The sequence below is a fragment of the Pagrus pagrus genome, assembly GCF_965226575.1.
Source record: "Pagrus pagrus genome assembly, chromosome: 5".
Taxonomy (NCBI): Eukaryota; Metazoa; Chordata; class Actinopteri; order Spariformes; family Sparidae; genus Pagrus; species Pagrus pagrus.
The window spans coordinates 33,830,968-33,847,561 of NC_140189.1; the positions used below are offsets into that span (position 1 = coordinate 33,830,968).

General features: G+C 42.1%; 1 protein-coding gene across 5 annotated transcripts in view; it reads right to left on the reverse strand.

Moving 5' to 3' along the window:
• LOC311257087 (teneurin-3) overlaps positions 1–16,594 on the reverse strand; it is a 156,281-nt gene that overhangs the window by 38,106 nt on the left and 101,581 nt on the right. For 3 of the 5 annotated variants that reach the window (XM_084352532.1, XM_084352529.1, XM_084352528.1), the window contains 6 exons: positions 12,591–12,776; positions 9,204–9,224; positions 8,697–8,720; positions 7,471–7,617; positions 6,729–6,945; positions 1,452–1,571 (listed from right to left, as the gene is read on the reverse strand). In XM_084352532.1, coding sequence (XP_084208658.1) covers positions 1,452–1,571; positions 6,729–6,945; positions 7,471–7,617; positions 8,697–8,720; positions 9,204–9,224; positions 12,591–12,776 — 715 coding nt within the window. The remainder of the gene's footprint in view (positions 1–1,451; positions 1,572–6,728; positions 6,946–7,470; positions 7,618–8,696; positions 8,721–9,203; positions 9,225–12,590; positions 12,777–16,594) is intronic. The other 2 variants (XM_084352531.1, XM_084352530.1) reach the window with 1 other exon arrangement.

Consider the following 16,594-nt stretch of genomic DNA (forward strand, 5'->3'; position numbering starts at 1 on the left):
AGTCTGATGGCCAGAAGTATGTCCATAAACTGGAAGTTCCCTTAAAGTGTTAAGTAGTAAAGTAAATATTTATGTCAGAACTGAGCCTGATTATGCTTTTTCAACGGAAGAGGGAACTTTTCCTTATCAAAAGTATTCCCTCTGTACAGCCTCCATATATTATTATCATTCACTGAATCTAATTTATGACTTTTGTTTAACCAGGCATGGTGTGAGGAGACACTTTATGGTTGGATGTGGTTTGGAGTCTTGGGAGTTTTCACTGGCGAACTGGTTTTAATTAGTACGACATTACTCAGGGAAAAGTTACTGGTTTGGAAATGAAGGGCGACTCTTTGAAGTGCTGCTCTATATATTCGGCGAGCTCCACTACCCAGGGGGTAAAGCATCTGTGTGGTGACATTGCATGCATTCACTTGCACAAAGACACACACACACACACACACACACACAGATTCCAATGCTTATGCACGTCTCTCATGCACGCACCCACACCCCAAATGACACACACGCCAACAGCCAAGCTGTGCAGCTGACCTAAAACAGCTTCCTTCTCAAGCTCTCTCCACTTTGGGCAGTGGGGAGCGCACAGCTGCAAGAGGCCAGGCTTTGATGCTGCCCCCCCCCTTCTTAACACACTGAGCGGATCTGTTGGCTAACCAAGTGTGATTATCCCCGACCATTTATCACGCTCCTTGTCAGAAGAGTTACAGGGCGGAATATCTGAAGAAATCAGCTAATCCTCAGCTATCCGGGGACCCAAGGATTGTGCTTCATAACAACAGCTGTACAATTCTCTGCCACTCATAAGCCTTTTATTCCACACTGGCAACACATAAACAGCCTCTATGTGCTGAATTTGAATGAAGGCGCCGGTTCACTATCTCCGACGGCCATCTGCAAAATGAAGCTCCTACCTGAGGTGAACCCTTCCTCTAAAATATATGACATGCGTTTGTCTTGTATGTATTTGCACTCCCATTATTAAGAACCCGTCTGCGGTAACGGCAGGAGAAGGTCAGACAGTAATCCCATGTTTTACTACACCGCGGGCAGATTGATTCTACCCTTGCTGATTCAATGCATTTTAAACAGCCTGGTTCAAAATGGCCTCCACCACTGTGACATTTGCATGAGGAATTGTTCTAGGGCACAATGTGCTGCTGTTTCAATTTGTTTTGAGCGCTTCTTGGATAACTGCCAAGACGACTCTGCCACTATTGGACAGCTATTTTTTTTTTTTGCATTTTTCCATACTGATGGGGGGGACAGCAGTCATGCCACAAATAAATGGTTGCACAGACATGGGTTGGCCCTAAGGGCCAAGCTAACAACGGGAGAGTGCCCATGTTTATTTGGACATGTAAATCAGTGTTTATAAGTGCAGATGGATTGCTGTGTGCCCCTGCATTTCTGCGCTGACTGATGCATGTGTGCAGAGTCTCACTTACATGCCATCTTGACGTGTGATGGTGTAGCCGTACTCCGGGTAGTGCAGAAAAGACACGTTGACTCCAATCAGCGGCGTCCCGTCTCCTGTGAGGACCTGACCTCGGATTACTGACGCCAGGCTGTGTGGGCACACAAACACAGAAAGGGCTGAATAAACAAACAATGCCAGCCGGCGTCAAACACGCGGCCACAGCAACAACGCTGCTCACAACTGTCATCCCTTTGCCAGCGGCACGAGCAGGAAGGTATGATTTACTGACCGTTAGGAATACACACATGTCAGTGGTTGTTATTCATAAAAATGCCACCGTGCAGAGCACCTCTCTGTCTGTTCACCGCTTTTAAAAGCCCATAACTCAGTGAGATGTAGTTTTCCAGACATTAAGGACTGAGATTTTGCAGCATCTTGAGCATTAGGGCTGCAAAGAAAAGAATCATATTGTGATTATTTTGACAGATATTACAATATGAGTCATGATGTTGGTGCTTTGCATTTCATGTTCACAGAGAAAAATATAAAAATGTTGATGATGTGATTTTTTGCTGGCGTCTGTACAAAACAAGCACGCTGTCTTACACCTAGAGGTTTGTAGGCTGGGGCATTCTGAAGCACAACGATGCTTTATTTATAACGATACATCGTCACACATTATGCCTTCATCCAAAAATTGCAGCGCCAGCCATTTGGATAAACATTTAATTAATTGTTCAGCACATTTTGCACGTGTGTTTTGTCATATCTATTCCACAAGGATACAGAAATTAATGCATTTTTAACAGTTACAGCAAGATGCAACTTATGAAACCATGTACAGCTTTTACGGCAATTCAAGTTGCGAGTCCGGCACAGAAAACAGCGGGTGTCAGAGCTGAGAGTGGAAAGCAAACAGCACATTATTGAGCCACTACGATCTGCTGTTAAATTATCATTCTACTCAGTAAAGCCAACTTGGTAAATGAAGTGTACAATATGCCCAGCAGTAGGCACATCAAATGAGATTCATGAGTGAAATATTCACAGTGTTGCTATCACTCTGACCTCACTGAATTAAGAATTTCCCCTGAATTGTATTTTCGAGATGTGTGATCCAAGCGTGATTATTCTTGCAAGCACTCTTTGCTTCCAGAAAGAGCTTATTGTCAGTGTCACACCCCGAGTCTTATGCTCGCTAGCGTGATAAATGTCTGTGGTAATACTTGCGATGAAAGATAATATATCAACAAGAATTGTGTTAGAACAAGCTCTTCAGCTCGCTAACAGATATCCTCTTGATGTGAGAAGTTGCAAAAGCTCGATGGCTGACGTGTCAAGAGGCACTTTATAGGAATTCAGAACAACAAAATGCAACGCTGGAGGCAGACTGTCACAAAGAAGAATATCTGTTTGAAAAATGGGCTGAATGTAACCATGAAAGAGAATCGCCAAAGCAGTTTAAAAAGGTGAGAAGGAAATCGGAAATTTGAATGCAAAATAATTCAAAATGTTCAGCAAAGAAAACTCTGAATGTGAGGGGGTCCTTTTGGTTTGAAGGAGGAAGAAAGCACACCTTTCAAAAATAAATGTAGGCGAGGTTTTCTGAACAAAGATCCTCTTATCCACCAGTATTTGTTCCGTACATTCACACCTGGTGGCTGCCTTATATAACCCACCTCCTACTGCTGACCAAAGAGCACTGCCACCAGAGCAGGTGGGGGGGTTAAATGCTTCACTTAAGAGCACCTCAGTGGTAGTTAGTCCAGCATGAGAGAGCATTACTCATTCACTTTGCCCACCTAGATTTGTGCTGCTGGCAAATGGATTTGCTTCTGGTCAAAAGGCTCTCCACCTCCAGCCTCGCCTCGCCTGCTTTCACTTAAAAAACTGTATTTTCTTTGGCATTTTTGCTTCATAAATCACGGACACTGAAGGTTCATACATGATTAAAGGCTCAGACATCCTCTGCGATTATTCAACATGACTGCGGGGCCTTCAGGTAAAACTCGCCTAACGCAGCTTCTTGTTCGCGTATCCTTAAGTGTGAAGTAATTTGTTAAGTCAGTCCTTTATTTGAAGGTAAGGAGAGGGGACACTGCGATATTTCTCCATCAACATTTAATCATTCCCTCCTTCTGAACCACAGTGCAGAATTTTAAAAGCGCTCCTCCACATTTGTCACTGGTGGGCAAAAAAATGTCTCATTTTGCCACTTTATCTCCGGGTCATTACGTATATGAGACGAGGATGATCAACAGCTTTAGCCTCTCTTATTTCCCTCCCGCTCTTCGCCTGGCACAACCATCTCCCATCCTTTATTTACCGGCTCGGGGAACAAGGCCACTTAAGAGCCCCGGCGAAGGTTCACTCTTTCTTCCCTGTGTCTCTATTAATCTTTTGAGAGGCAGACGGATGCTGGGAGAAACGAAACCCCCCCCAAACAAACGCCAAGTCACACACCACCTGCTGAAACCCCAGAAATGAATCATATAATTCATGCATTCTTATCTGTCTTTGTCTCACACTGGCTGTAGAAAAACACCATCTGAAAACCCAATGGGAGACTTGTGTGGGGACATGCGATACGGCTGGGGGACTGGTAGGGGGGAAAAAAAAACACTCAACCACAACACATGTTTTATTCTCTGTGCTGTACGCGAGACAAGTTTACTGCCGGGCTCTGAAACCTGACCGCACATTGAAATCTGCTCCCTTTCTCTGGATTTACACAATGCTTTCTTAATAAAAAAATAGAGGGAGAAGAGTGACCTCTAACTGTTTCCCATCTCCGTACCTTTAGACATCAGACACTCCACGACTAGGCACCACAGTCACCGCTGCTTTTGGAAGTCTCGATGCTGTTCTGGCATTGTTCCAGCGCTTCAGAGACTTTTTTATAATGTATACTCTGCAAAGGCTGTCAATAAATTATTCACCCCGTAACCTCAAATGAATGTTTGAAAAATATGGGTCTCCAAACAAACGGTGAAACTACTAAACTCTACTTTGTTATCTGACGCTTTCAAAACAATTTTTTTCATGTTTGCTGTGTTCGTGCCTACAAGACACACGCCAAAAAAAAAGGTAATTAATTTTTGTCTGATTTAGTGGTATGCATGTTTGCAGAGCCTCTAAAATGCACCGTGATGTTTCCGACTATAAAACTAAACTTCTACAAGGAGATAAAAAAGGCAAATGAGTATTTTGAGCAAGAGAGCTAATGCCACTGCCAGACATGAAATCGACAGTAAGCTGAAGACAATGAGGATGAGGATTACTGAGAACTCGGCTGGGTGGGAGGGGGGGAATTGCCTCATTCTATATTTTCAGTAAAGCATGCTATTTACATAAGGATTACTTTAAACTATTGGAGGAAATATTCCCAAAGCCTTCTGCACACAGTTGGCAATCATTTCCCTCTCCATCAGACACAAAACAAACTCTACTCATGATTCTGAACAGATGTGGAAGTGCACTGAGGTTTGGGTGAAAAATGTAACTCTGCCTGTCAGTGTGCACATTGTATAGCCCAGTGGTCTATTCATCGGGTGAGGAATGTTCTTCCTTTATGTCAAACTTTTTTTTATCAATGTTGTTACCTTGAATAAACACCTTAAAACTTTCCTTCCAGGCAGAAGTTAGAAGAAATGTGTGGTTACATTGCAAAGGTTTCACAACGAATGAAATTGCCTCAACATTGGTACAAAGATTTCATTCAGTCTCAATCAATGTCAGAATGTCTTTGAATGGAAACACTGAATAACGATCTTTACTCTGTAGGCAGCTCCTGCGGTGATTGTACCGGGAACTATACGCCACAGAAAGGATGAAAACAAGACTTAAAACAGATTTCTAAGAGCACCGTTCAATAAAGTTCACAGTGACAGTGTGTGTTAGCATGCTACTGTAACTGTAACTGTACTGAACACAAAGTTCAGGTGACGCTAATGTGAATGTCACAGGTTTTTATCATGAACTAAAGTATTTGACAAACTAGAATGGCAGGAAGAAGAGTGCATACCTCCGCCAAGGCCCAACAATCCCCCTTTTTTTTACTAGTAAATATCTCGGCCCCCTAAATATGCCTGATTTTTTCACTAAGATTCAAATGCTCACAATGAAAGTGAGAAAATAGTTAATGGGGTCTATTATCTTTCTTCAAGAAACGATTAATCAATTTCCAACACAGTGGGCGATTTATTCAATAGTTAACAGCTAATCAATGAATACATAAGTCATTGCAGCTGTCGGTAAGCTACCGCCAAAGTTATTAAAATTTGCCATGAGGGGCATTTCAGGGTGATCAACAACATCGTTGTCAGGACATTTCAGTAAAAGCCAAATCTGTCGACCTGCTGGTGGCTTCAGAAGGATTCATCCTCTGGGAAACATCATGGTTGGCACACAGTTAATAGCAAATCCCATCAGGTAGTCCTTGAGATATTTCAGTCTGGACCAAAATGGTGGACTGACCAAAAGACCAAAAGATCCACAGAGCGAAAAAATAACTAAAACACTTTGCAATTCAGCGAAACATAAAACTGCACCTGTATGAATTGTGAAACAAAAGAAATCACTTGTAACGCGTCTAAGTGGAAAATTGTTCAATGTGTATCATAAATGACCAACAATAGAAGCAATTTCTATAAATGTTGCACCGAGTAATGACATACAAAACATAATTCCATATATCTTTGATGTTAAAGTGCAGAATACCATTAACTTGTTTGCTCTCTGCAGACTCTCTGTGATGGGACCGATTTTAATGTTCGGAAAGAGTTTCTAGGAAAAAAAAAGCCTTTCAAGCAGATATCAAAGAGAAGTCTGTTTAAGTGTGCCAGTCTCAGATATTCAAATAAACTGTGTGATGGGCCAACTGATGATCAAAAACAATTACGTTTCTGATAAAAGATATACATTAATGTGCAGTGAAAACAGACTCTTGATTGAAATGTTTGCTGTGCTTTCCTTTCCAATTGGGAAAACCACAAGGTTTTGTTATCTCGGTGTAAGAAAGCTAATCCCCGTGTTCTCACAGTGATAAGTGCTATTTTTAGCAGGGAACGAGCTCACTGTTGAGCTACTTAATCTTGACTGGTAAAAGAAATAAACTCTGGTGGCAGTGACACCACTGTAAACACACTTGTCACTGTGACTGCAAAGACAAAGAGATGCGGGATTCTTTGACGTGTTCGAGTGGCTGCACAAACACAGGTGTCTTTCCCAACTCGTAATGAGACAGCAAACAGCCAACGTGATCCAAATAATTAAAGAGCTGTCAGTAATTCATTAAGCCGCTTACCTGCTGTTGAACGTGTTGTCCCAGGGTATCACGTGACTGCCGCTGGGACCAATCAAGAAGCTGACGCGGTCGTAAAAGCCCTTGGACGTGGGTTGGGCGGGTGAACTCTGGCCCTGGCTGGCGATGGCAGCGGGGTCAGGCGAGCCGCGACAGTAGGTCTGACCCTGGCAGGCGATTTGAGTGCAGCAGTCTGGGTCCATGCAGTCCACGAGCCCATCTGGAAAACAGAAGGGACAGACGAGACAGGGAGGGAGAAGCTTTGTTGACCTGGATCGCATTAAGGGAACGTGTGAGCATCTCCATTTCTTGTGTTGAGCTCTGGTGCACACAGATGACTTCTAGCATCAACTTAAGTTCATTAAAGCGACAGCTGAGATCTGGAGCTGACATGAAAGTGTGAACTATTTCAAAGTATGTCACCTAATATGAACTTCAAAAACTTCCGGGCTTGCTGATGAGGCTAAGAAGCAGTTTATTAGCTCCGGCGTGTTAATATACACTCAACTATTCTTTATAATTGATCTACTGTATATTTTAAAGCATGCAGCTTAACAATCTGCTCGGCTACATCATTTGCATATTCTTTCCAGTGATGTTTTATGTATGATTGATTTGTTTTGTTTGTTTGCACTGTCACCGAGGAGCCACATCAAAGACAATGTTTCTGTCTTGCACAATACGAGATTCACAAACGAAGCCGATGCTAAAAGACTATTTGTACAAAGCTTTTACTTCTCCCTACCTCCCTCGTTATCCTTGCCATCTGAACAGAGAGTTTCGGTGGCTACATCGCACCCCAGCCCTCTCCATCCTGACTGGCAGATGCAGTGCCAGACGTTCTGATCCAGGACGCACCTCCCGTTGTTGTTGCACAGCCCGGGGCAGCCGTCTGTCAACACATCATGTACGCGTCAAACAGCCGAGCAAGTCAGAACAAGGAAATCAAGAGAGGGGGGTGGTGGAGGAGGAGGAGGAGGAGAGGGAGACAAGAGCGAAGGGGGCATTTGAGAGTGGACAGGGGCAGAGGAGGGACAAAAATGATAAAAGACAGTATTGAGTGAACATACAGTACGATACACCTCTGACAGGACTGGGGGGATGTGGGGAGGGCGTGAGGAGTTACTGTCGTTTCACATGAGTTTCAGAAGCCACACTGAAGAGTGAAATGTGTTGGATAAAAGAGGGGAAACCTGCTGAGCTGTTTGCAGGTAAAAGGCCAGTTGGAGTCGAACCCTCGTGGCAATATGGGTTTTTTGTGTTGAAATAAAAAAAATAAAAAGTTTGAATGATTCTTTAGAAGTTCAAGTGACTTGTATTTTGGTGTGATTTTCAAATCAAGGGCTGCCTTGGAGCCAAATTCACTCTACTTTTGTGTGTGTGTGTGTGTGTGTGTGTGTGTGCTGGAATAAAGATTTAAAGGATTCTTTGTCGAGTTCAAAGTTTGCACGAATCAGAAGGCCGTCTTGCAAGTCCATTGCTGAAAATAATCAAAGTGGGACCGGCCCTGTTGCAGATGTGAGAGAAACACTCATGTGAAGTAACGGCAACATCAAAGGGAGAGGGAGTATATATGTAAATAGGGGGAGAAGTGTGGGAAGAAGAGGGGAGGATCTAGAGTCTCTACATATACAGAAAACAGAGCATTTGCTGCCAGATCGCATTCCTTCTAGTGGAGGGAGTGAAGACAGGGAGCCGAAACATGACTGAACCACACCAGTTTTGGCCGTTTAATCTGGCAGACACAGGGAATTAAGACAAGGTGGGGAAGAAGGGACCGTGGAGTCTGTGTGAGACTGGTTAAGACGGACAGGAGATGAGGGGACATATCGGGGGGAGCAGGATCACAGCAGAAACATTATGATCGACTCGGACATAGAACAGGTGTATATACGCCGTGCTAGGAAAGACAGAGAGCGGGGAGGGATTGTTCGTGACAATCTCCCTTGGGGGGGTAGTGGTTCAATTTACCTTTATATCCTATCTTGACTGCTCCTATTACACAACCGAGGAAAGGGAAACATTTGGAAAAGAAAATTACTTATCTCTGTGGTGGCAGAGTGCTAAGACTGACAAACACATTTACTTATTGTAACTTACAGGGAAGCACAAAAAAAAAGTGGAAACGGTCGCTGGCATAAAGCTGATGTACCTGCCATGTTGGTTTTAAATATTTTGGAAAAAAGAAGAAGCTCTGCAGGTAGTATTTCCCTCAAGATTACGGTTGTCTTCAGCACGTTTTCTTTTTTTTTGCTTCTGCTCTAATTTAAAAAAACTCTCCACTGTGCATGTAAATCACAGTGGTAGCTAATATTAAGCATGAGTGACAGGATATGACTGGAAAGCTGCGAGCTCAGCCACTTTTTTTTTTTTAAAACAGAGTTCACTTTTTTTTTTTAAAGCAAGGATCATAAAAAAAACATCTTACAAGAAGACTTAAATTCTCAAGCAAAGTGAAAAAAGTGTTTTTTCTTTTACCTGATACTCTCGAATCCAGGGCTATACATGTAAGCCAAGAGGGGAGTTGGAGAGAGACAGATAGGTAGGAAGACAGGCATACAGACATAAAATAGAGAAGAGAACGGATGTAAGTGGGAGTTAGGCACAGAAATGCAAATAGAAACAACAAGTAGAAAATTGGTTTGAAAGGTAAAGAGAGAGACAACAGAGACAGAAGCTGCAGATTTAGAGGAGTAGATTCATAGTTTAGCTACAGTTAGAGGGGAAAGAAACTTGAAGTGTGGATGTTAATTAAAGCAGCGAGTGATTAATCAGAATTATAGATGCTTCCATGGTCAAAATCACCATATTTCTTCTGTCAGATGGTGATTATAATTCTGTCCATAGGAAGCAACTAAAATGAAATTCAGCATCTTAAGCTCAGTAAAATATTCATCCCTCCTGCTTTTCTTTAGCGAAACAAGATGGGCTATCTCAAAGCAGAGCACTGTTTCTCTTGATATCTGAGTGTAATAACACTCTTTTGTTTTCAGACTATATGAGCCAGTTTCATCTGCTTCAAAACATTTCACTGTCTGCTTGTCAGGAGGTATGTAGTCTCAGCCTCATTCTAATATGAACGCATCATGAAGCAGCATACTAAACTACTTTCTCTCTTTTTTTTTTTTTTCTTTTTCTTTCAATTTTGCCGTCATCTCCACTCCAGTGATTTCAACAACTGCACGGCGATGGACCAGCAGTACACTAAGGCGAATCAAAAACACCTTAGTGGTAAACTGCATTGCTGAGAAAGCGGTGACAATGGGTTAAGCCTTGCATATAAAACAGGATCTGGATGCTCGTGACAAAAGAATGGCCGAGGAAGTCCTCTATTCAAGCTCTGGCCATGTAATGTGATTAAAAGGCGCTTTGTGCAAATGGCAGTCATTCAGAGTTTGAAAGACAAAATAAGCTCCCGGTTCTCCAAGAAAAGGTAACGCACTGCCTATTCATCCCCACTGCATCCAAAAGCAAGGAGTTACTTTCCTGACGGGAGCCTTAAACAGGAGGGAAGAAAAGGGAAAATGGATGGTGCAAAGTCTGCCCTGCGGAGGGAAAGATTAATAAGATCAGGAATGTGACCCCTCCAACAACTCCCTCACTGCAATCTCCTCCCCCAGAGATGGAGCCACGCTGTGGGCCGGGGATTGCTGATGAGAGAACTTGTAAATACATAATTAGGGTTCAATAGTTTGGAGTGCCAGATCTTTGTTTCACAGGGAATATGGCGTCATCGAGAGGTTGGAGATGACACTTGGGGGAATGGTGTTTGACGCGGCGTGTCAAGGTTTAACTACAGGACCTTTGACAGGGGGTAAGATGTCGAGGAAGTTTGAGTTAAAGGTCAATAGGAAGTGACATCTCAGAACTCATTATCCTCATTAATGCCAGGTGAAGCACCGCCATTTCAGAAAAATGATATTCCAAAGAGGCCTACCCGTGGCTTTTCGGCTCCCTAAATACCTGCCCTCGACTCGCTAATACTGGAGCATCACTTCAGCAGTCTAAAAGGTGGAATATCTAAATGGATGATGGAAAAATTACAAAGTTGATGTGAAGTGTTGCAAAAAAGAAAGGGAGGAGAAAAGGGAGCGATTGCAAGGATATACATCAGGTTTCCTCATTTCATTTTCGTGGGAGAGATGCAGGTTACAGATTAACGTAAAAATGTACAACATTTTGATATAAATGCATTGTTTTTCTGTGCTGGAGACGCTCTGTATTGCTACAAATAAATACTAGTTTAACTCATAGTCGTTTTATTAAAACCTCTACGTTTGCCACAATGCCTGGTGGCAGGCAGAGAGAAACCTGCTGCTGATCAGGAGGTGATGCTGCAAGATGGAGAAGCTGAATTGTTAATATGTTTAGTAATGCAACCCTGATTCCAAAAGAGGTTTGACGCTGAGTGAAGTGAAAACAGGATGCAATCATTTGCAAACAACAACACTTCTCTCCTTTATACGATCAAGTGTTTCACAGTGTTGAACCTCACCCCATCCTTGCTTGTGAACGACTGTGAAGCTGTTATTTATTTATTTATTTTCAAAATACACACATCAGGAACATCAGGACCTGTACACATGCATTAATATAAGGGGAGGTGTCAGAGCGATGAGGCTGCCCTGTAATCAGGCATCCCGAGCAGTCGGGGGTTTGGTGCCTTGCTCAAGGGTACCTCAGCAGCGCTCAGGAGGGGAACTGGCACCTCTCCAGATACCTGTCCAGTGCCAAGCTACTGCCAAGACGGAGCTACTGCCCCCCAACAATAAGCAAATTACAAAAATGCACTGAAGCTGATGAGGTCAAACATGAAATATATTGTCTTTGTGCTGTCGTCAAAGGGAAAGATGGGATATTCAAATTATTATTATTTTTTTAATATTCACAGCGTCCCGATTTTTTGGAATCAGGGTTGTAGTCACCATGGCGAGTACTTAAGTAAAATAAATAAATAAATAAATAAATTAATGAATATAAAAAAGGAGCAATACCACAACATAAATATAATGTACACCAGGTAAAATACCTGGAATTAAATTAAAAGTAAATGAAAAGTGTTTTCTTGCAAGAGGAGGAAAATTCTACTGATTTTACCGTGTTAAAAAAAAAATCTTATTGGAGCGACGGATCATTAAATCATCCATCTTTACTCACTACAGCACAGGTGTGGTACTTCTTTTTAAAAAACAAAAATGTGAAATCAATTATCGATTATCATTATCAGCTGAAATAAATCCATATCATGCATCCCTATTATATTTTTAATAACATTTTTGCACATCATGTGAAGCATTTCATTGTTGCATCTGGTCGAGGTCGTTGTAATCTAAAAAAAAAAAAAAGGTGAAATACTTGACTTGATGATCATTTGATTTTAAAGGTAAATTATTAATCAGCAGAGTAAATAATAATATTAGTAGACTAAGATTAATGCGTTAAAGTATCATAAAATGGAAATACTCCAAGTACATGCAGTTCATGTACTAGGAGTTACTCTCCACCAGTGAGTGTTGCTGACCAACATTCAGAAAAAACACAAAAAGAAGGATCCCGTCCACCATGTTGATTCAGTGATGTCTGGAAACTGAGCTGCAAGAAAGACATCAGTTTACTTCTAAACACTGAAAATATCACCAACAAGCACTTATCACTAGTGTGTCATGTAAAGGTACTTGTTTAGAGCAGGTAGGCAGCGGCTGAAGTGTGTCATGATCTGCTTGAAACTGCTCAGAGTACACTGACATTCACACTCCACAGATGCCCTTTTAAGCCTGTCCATAACACATTTCCTCTGTAGCTGGTGCCCTTCTGTCAAGTGTGTGTGGGTGTACAGTACTGCATGCATGTGTCACCGTGGCTCACCGATGGTGCAGTGTTCACCCGTCCAGCCCTGGTGGCAGTCACACTTGCCCTCTCGGCAGACTCCGTGGTCGATGCAGCGTGGGTGACAGTCCCTCTGCTCACATTCTGGTCCTGTCCAGCCTTCCTCGCACTGACACACACCACTGATGCATGAGCCGTGGGGACCACAGTCCACCACGCACACCTCTGTCATGAAAGAGAGAGCCATGGAGACATGTAGCTTCTGTTCTGTGAAAAAGAGCCTTTTTTTCTTGGGTACTGTTGTATTTTTGTATTCTGTGTAGATGCGTCTGCCACTGCTGAAAAATGCTCTGATGTGTGCAGAGAAGTGTTGGCTCCATCGGTTAAAGTGGGGCAATAAGTTTAACTGCAAACAAGGCACGTCTGCAACGCTTCTCCTGAAAAAATGTGTCGAAGAAAATCCTCAAAATATAAAAGGATGAAAAAAAAAAAGCTGGAATGTATGAAAATACTCCATTGGAGGAGACTTGAATTTACTGCCATCTATTAAAGGGTTATTACATGGGAAAATATCAGGAATTTACTGCTTTCTCTTAATTTATGGATCCCAAAACACTTTCTTTTTTAAATGTGCGTAAAGCTGGACACATATCAGAGCATTAAAACAAAATCCCCAATCAACTTTTATTTGGTGGCACTGTGCCAAAATACACAATACATAGTTCAGAAGGACAGAAAAAGATAAATCTTCCTCTAGAAAGTATTAAATTAATTTTGATATAGAGTCTTATTACTTTTATGGCTTCCAGCAATAATAAAGTGCCTTAAATTCTCAGTGCTTGACATTTAATCTGTAAACCATGCACTCCACAACACAGCGCAGCCACACACGTCAGCCTGCGCTAAAACCAATCCAAACGTAATGCGTCCATGTTGGAGGGCACACGAAGAGATAAAACATCAGCACACGGTGCATTGTTCTGGGTCCTTATGATGGCAGCTGGATGATATCTGACTCAGTTTACATCTATTTTATGTAAAGAAAAGTTACTAGGCAACAAAATCAGGAGGTCTTTAATTAGCTTATCAACAAATGGGTGCAATCAGTGGAACAACCGCTTTTCTCCATCTGAAATGACATCAAAGCTTATCACACATTATATATATATATATATATATATATATATATATATATATAAATATCTACACAAAGTATTTCTCAGAATAATTACAGGGGAATAATAGAAAAGGCTTTTTTTTTGTTCCCACCACCATGTAAGAGCGACACAGGTTATTACTGTATTTTTTTCTGCTTCTGCAGCCACTTTAACTCATCTTTACCAAAGACTCCGGTAATTTCACAGGCCACTTTATTTCCACATGAGTGCAGGCACCATAAAAGGAGACAAAACCTGTCATCACTCAAAAAGTCGTAAGTCAGCGCACAAGAACAGCAAAGCACAACAATTACTTTGTGCATCTAAAAACCTCCCAAACAATCGCTTTTCAGGTTTTACATATTCCGGAGGCTCATTTGCGTGGAGTCTTGGCAGACAGAGGCGAGGGTTATGATTTCCAAGCAGGTCCTTATGTCTGGACTCAGAGATGTTAGATCGACATCTTTTCTACAAGTACGGAGGATCGGAAACAGCAGAGCAGCTGCTAGGAATCTGTGTTATCTTCAGTAAAAGTGAAATTCAAAAGATTGAATCCATGGGTGGTAAGTAAGTCAGTCTGTACCGGGCTAAAGCTAACGCTCAACAAGCTGTGGCTGCTCTTGTGAGAGAATAAGAAATGTTCATTTACTGGAACGAAGAGCTTCGATCAAAGCTGTTGAACAGAAGAGCCATAAAGCTTTCCGCTGCAACAATAGTCGTCAGTGTGCTCGAGGAAAGTAGCTCAAGTATGTCCTCAAATTTTAAGTGACGAGATGCTCCAGGAAATCTTTAGAGCCCCTTAACCAAAAAAGTTTGGGGCCTTTTTGAAAACTTGGTGTGGCTGCGGGGAAAGCAAATTAGCCAAGAGACATAATTCTGTGCCCAAAATGTAACAAGTCACAGATTAAAATATCTGCTCATTTTGTTCATGTATTTTTTTTTTAAGCCAATCTACCCCCGCTGCCTCAGCCACACTCCCTCTTTTAGCCGTCTGTTTCCAGCTCTCTGAATAGAGTTTTTCTTCGATTGAGAGACCTTGGATGGTTCTGATTAAGTCGAGCCGACACTGTAGAATATTAAGCATGCCTCTGGAGGGGAGTCATTCGATTCCAAAGGGATACCTCCTTCCCATAGAATCTATGCAATCAATTTTTCATTAGCGCAAAAGTGTTTATCTGCCTTTAACATGCCCCTGACTCGAGCTGGATAGGGGTTGTGGGCGGTCGATCCATGCTGCTTGCTTGTTAATTAAAGTTTATTTAATTGAAGACGGAACGCAGCATTAATTAAGACGGAGTTCTCCACCCACCCAGGTGGGTAAACTCCTCAACTTTCGGACTGCGCCGTGGCCAGCCTCGTCAGTTCCTTTATTGACATTCGTGAGATATCTTGCTGAGTGAGACGATTGTGTCTGGAATTTTAAAAACATTAACAGAATAACAAATTACTTCTCTTAAAAAAAAAAAAAAGAAAATAAACTGAGGCACAAAGGAAAGAAAAAATCCCCCTTCGCCAAAAACAATTCTTCTCGGGCAGCGAGCGCTGCGGCTGCATGCTGCTTCAAAAGGTCTGCGCTCACATCTACCATCTCAAACGCACCATCCAGCCTCCTTATCATTTCGTTTCCAACTGAACTTCCGTCAAGTCGAATACAACTGACAGCATTTTACTTTTCTACTGACAGAAACAAACTGCAGCTTCTGCTTTTAATTGTTCAGCTCAGTATGGCCATTGTGTTTCTGTCTGGGGTTTAACACACAGAGAATGAGTCTCTTCTGAGGGGGGAAAGGGGGCATAAATCACCTGAAGCTCATGCACAGATAACAGATGGGAGGGGCCAGCCTTTGAACTAACATGTCACCTACCTGTGTCGAAAGGCAAAACCTCTGAATACAAAGCTGGTAACAAATGACCGAGCTCGGCCTGCGCAGATGTGAATAAACAATCGGCTCCTCTCCTCTATAAAACCTGAAACGCCCATAAAATATACTCACATTTTTAGGAAATGACTCCTCACAAGTCTTTGAGTCGATTTGAAAAAAACAAGAACACATTTGTGTTTTCAATTTATACAGGAAACATATGCTCGGGTGCACGAGAGTAAAGTGCGGCGCCAAAGCTTTGTTGTCGACATATGGTGTGTTTCAAAGCAGCACGTGCCAGTGTTGTGTTGATTACCAAACTTTGAGGTTGTGATCACACCCACAGTCCAACACATAATGAAGCAGACTTATTTGTTCATTAAGGTTCAAAATAGAAAACTGCAAGCTAATCAAAACTTCTGACAATTGTTGCACAAGTAAAAGCAAAATTACAGATTTGTTTTTTATTCATGTGCTAATCATACTGTGGTGAAGAATATAAAACACACTGAGCAGGAACAGCAGTCCAGACTGAGGCTCTTTCTTTTGTTATCCAACACTATATCAAGCATGAGTGACTCCTGGCTATCAGATGTCAACATCTGTCTCGTCATGCCCGTGAAATCTTTTGTTTTGGCTTTGTTACCTGCAGTCAGCTCGGGTTACTTTCTTACTCCGGCTTGGAGAAGAGACTTTTTGAGGCATTTCAGTGTCTGTGTCGAGCAAAACACATAAATGCTGCTGGTCTCACAGATAAAAGACTTACAGACGAAGTCTTAACGCGCTCGTTGTCCAAACATCCTCCTCGTCATAAGAATGCTCTCTTTTCATCGTGCCGTTCATGCGTTGGTAAAAATATAAACACACCTCAATAATTTTCACCCCATCATACCGAAGTAAAACTTCACTGAAGGTGAAACAGGACAGATGTAACGTAGAGCTCATTAAACAGTGCTGACAGTACTTGAACATGTATGAATAGCTCATGAGATGGAAAAACTTCAGTCAGTCAGGCTCTCATTCA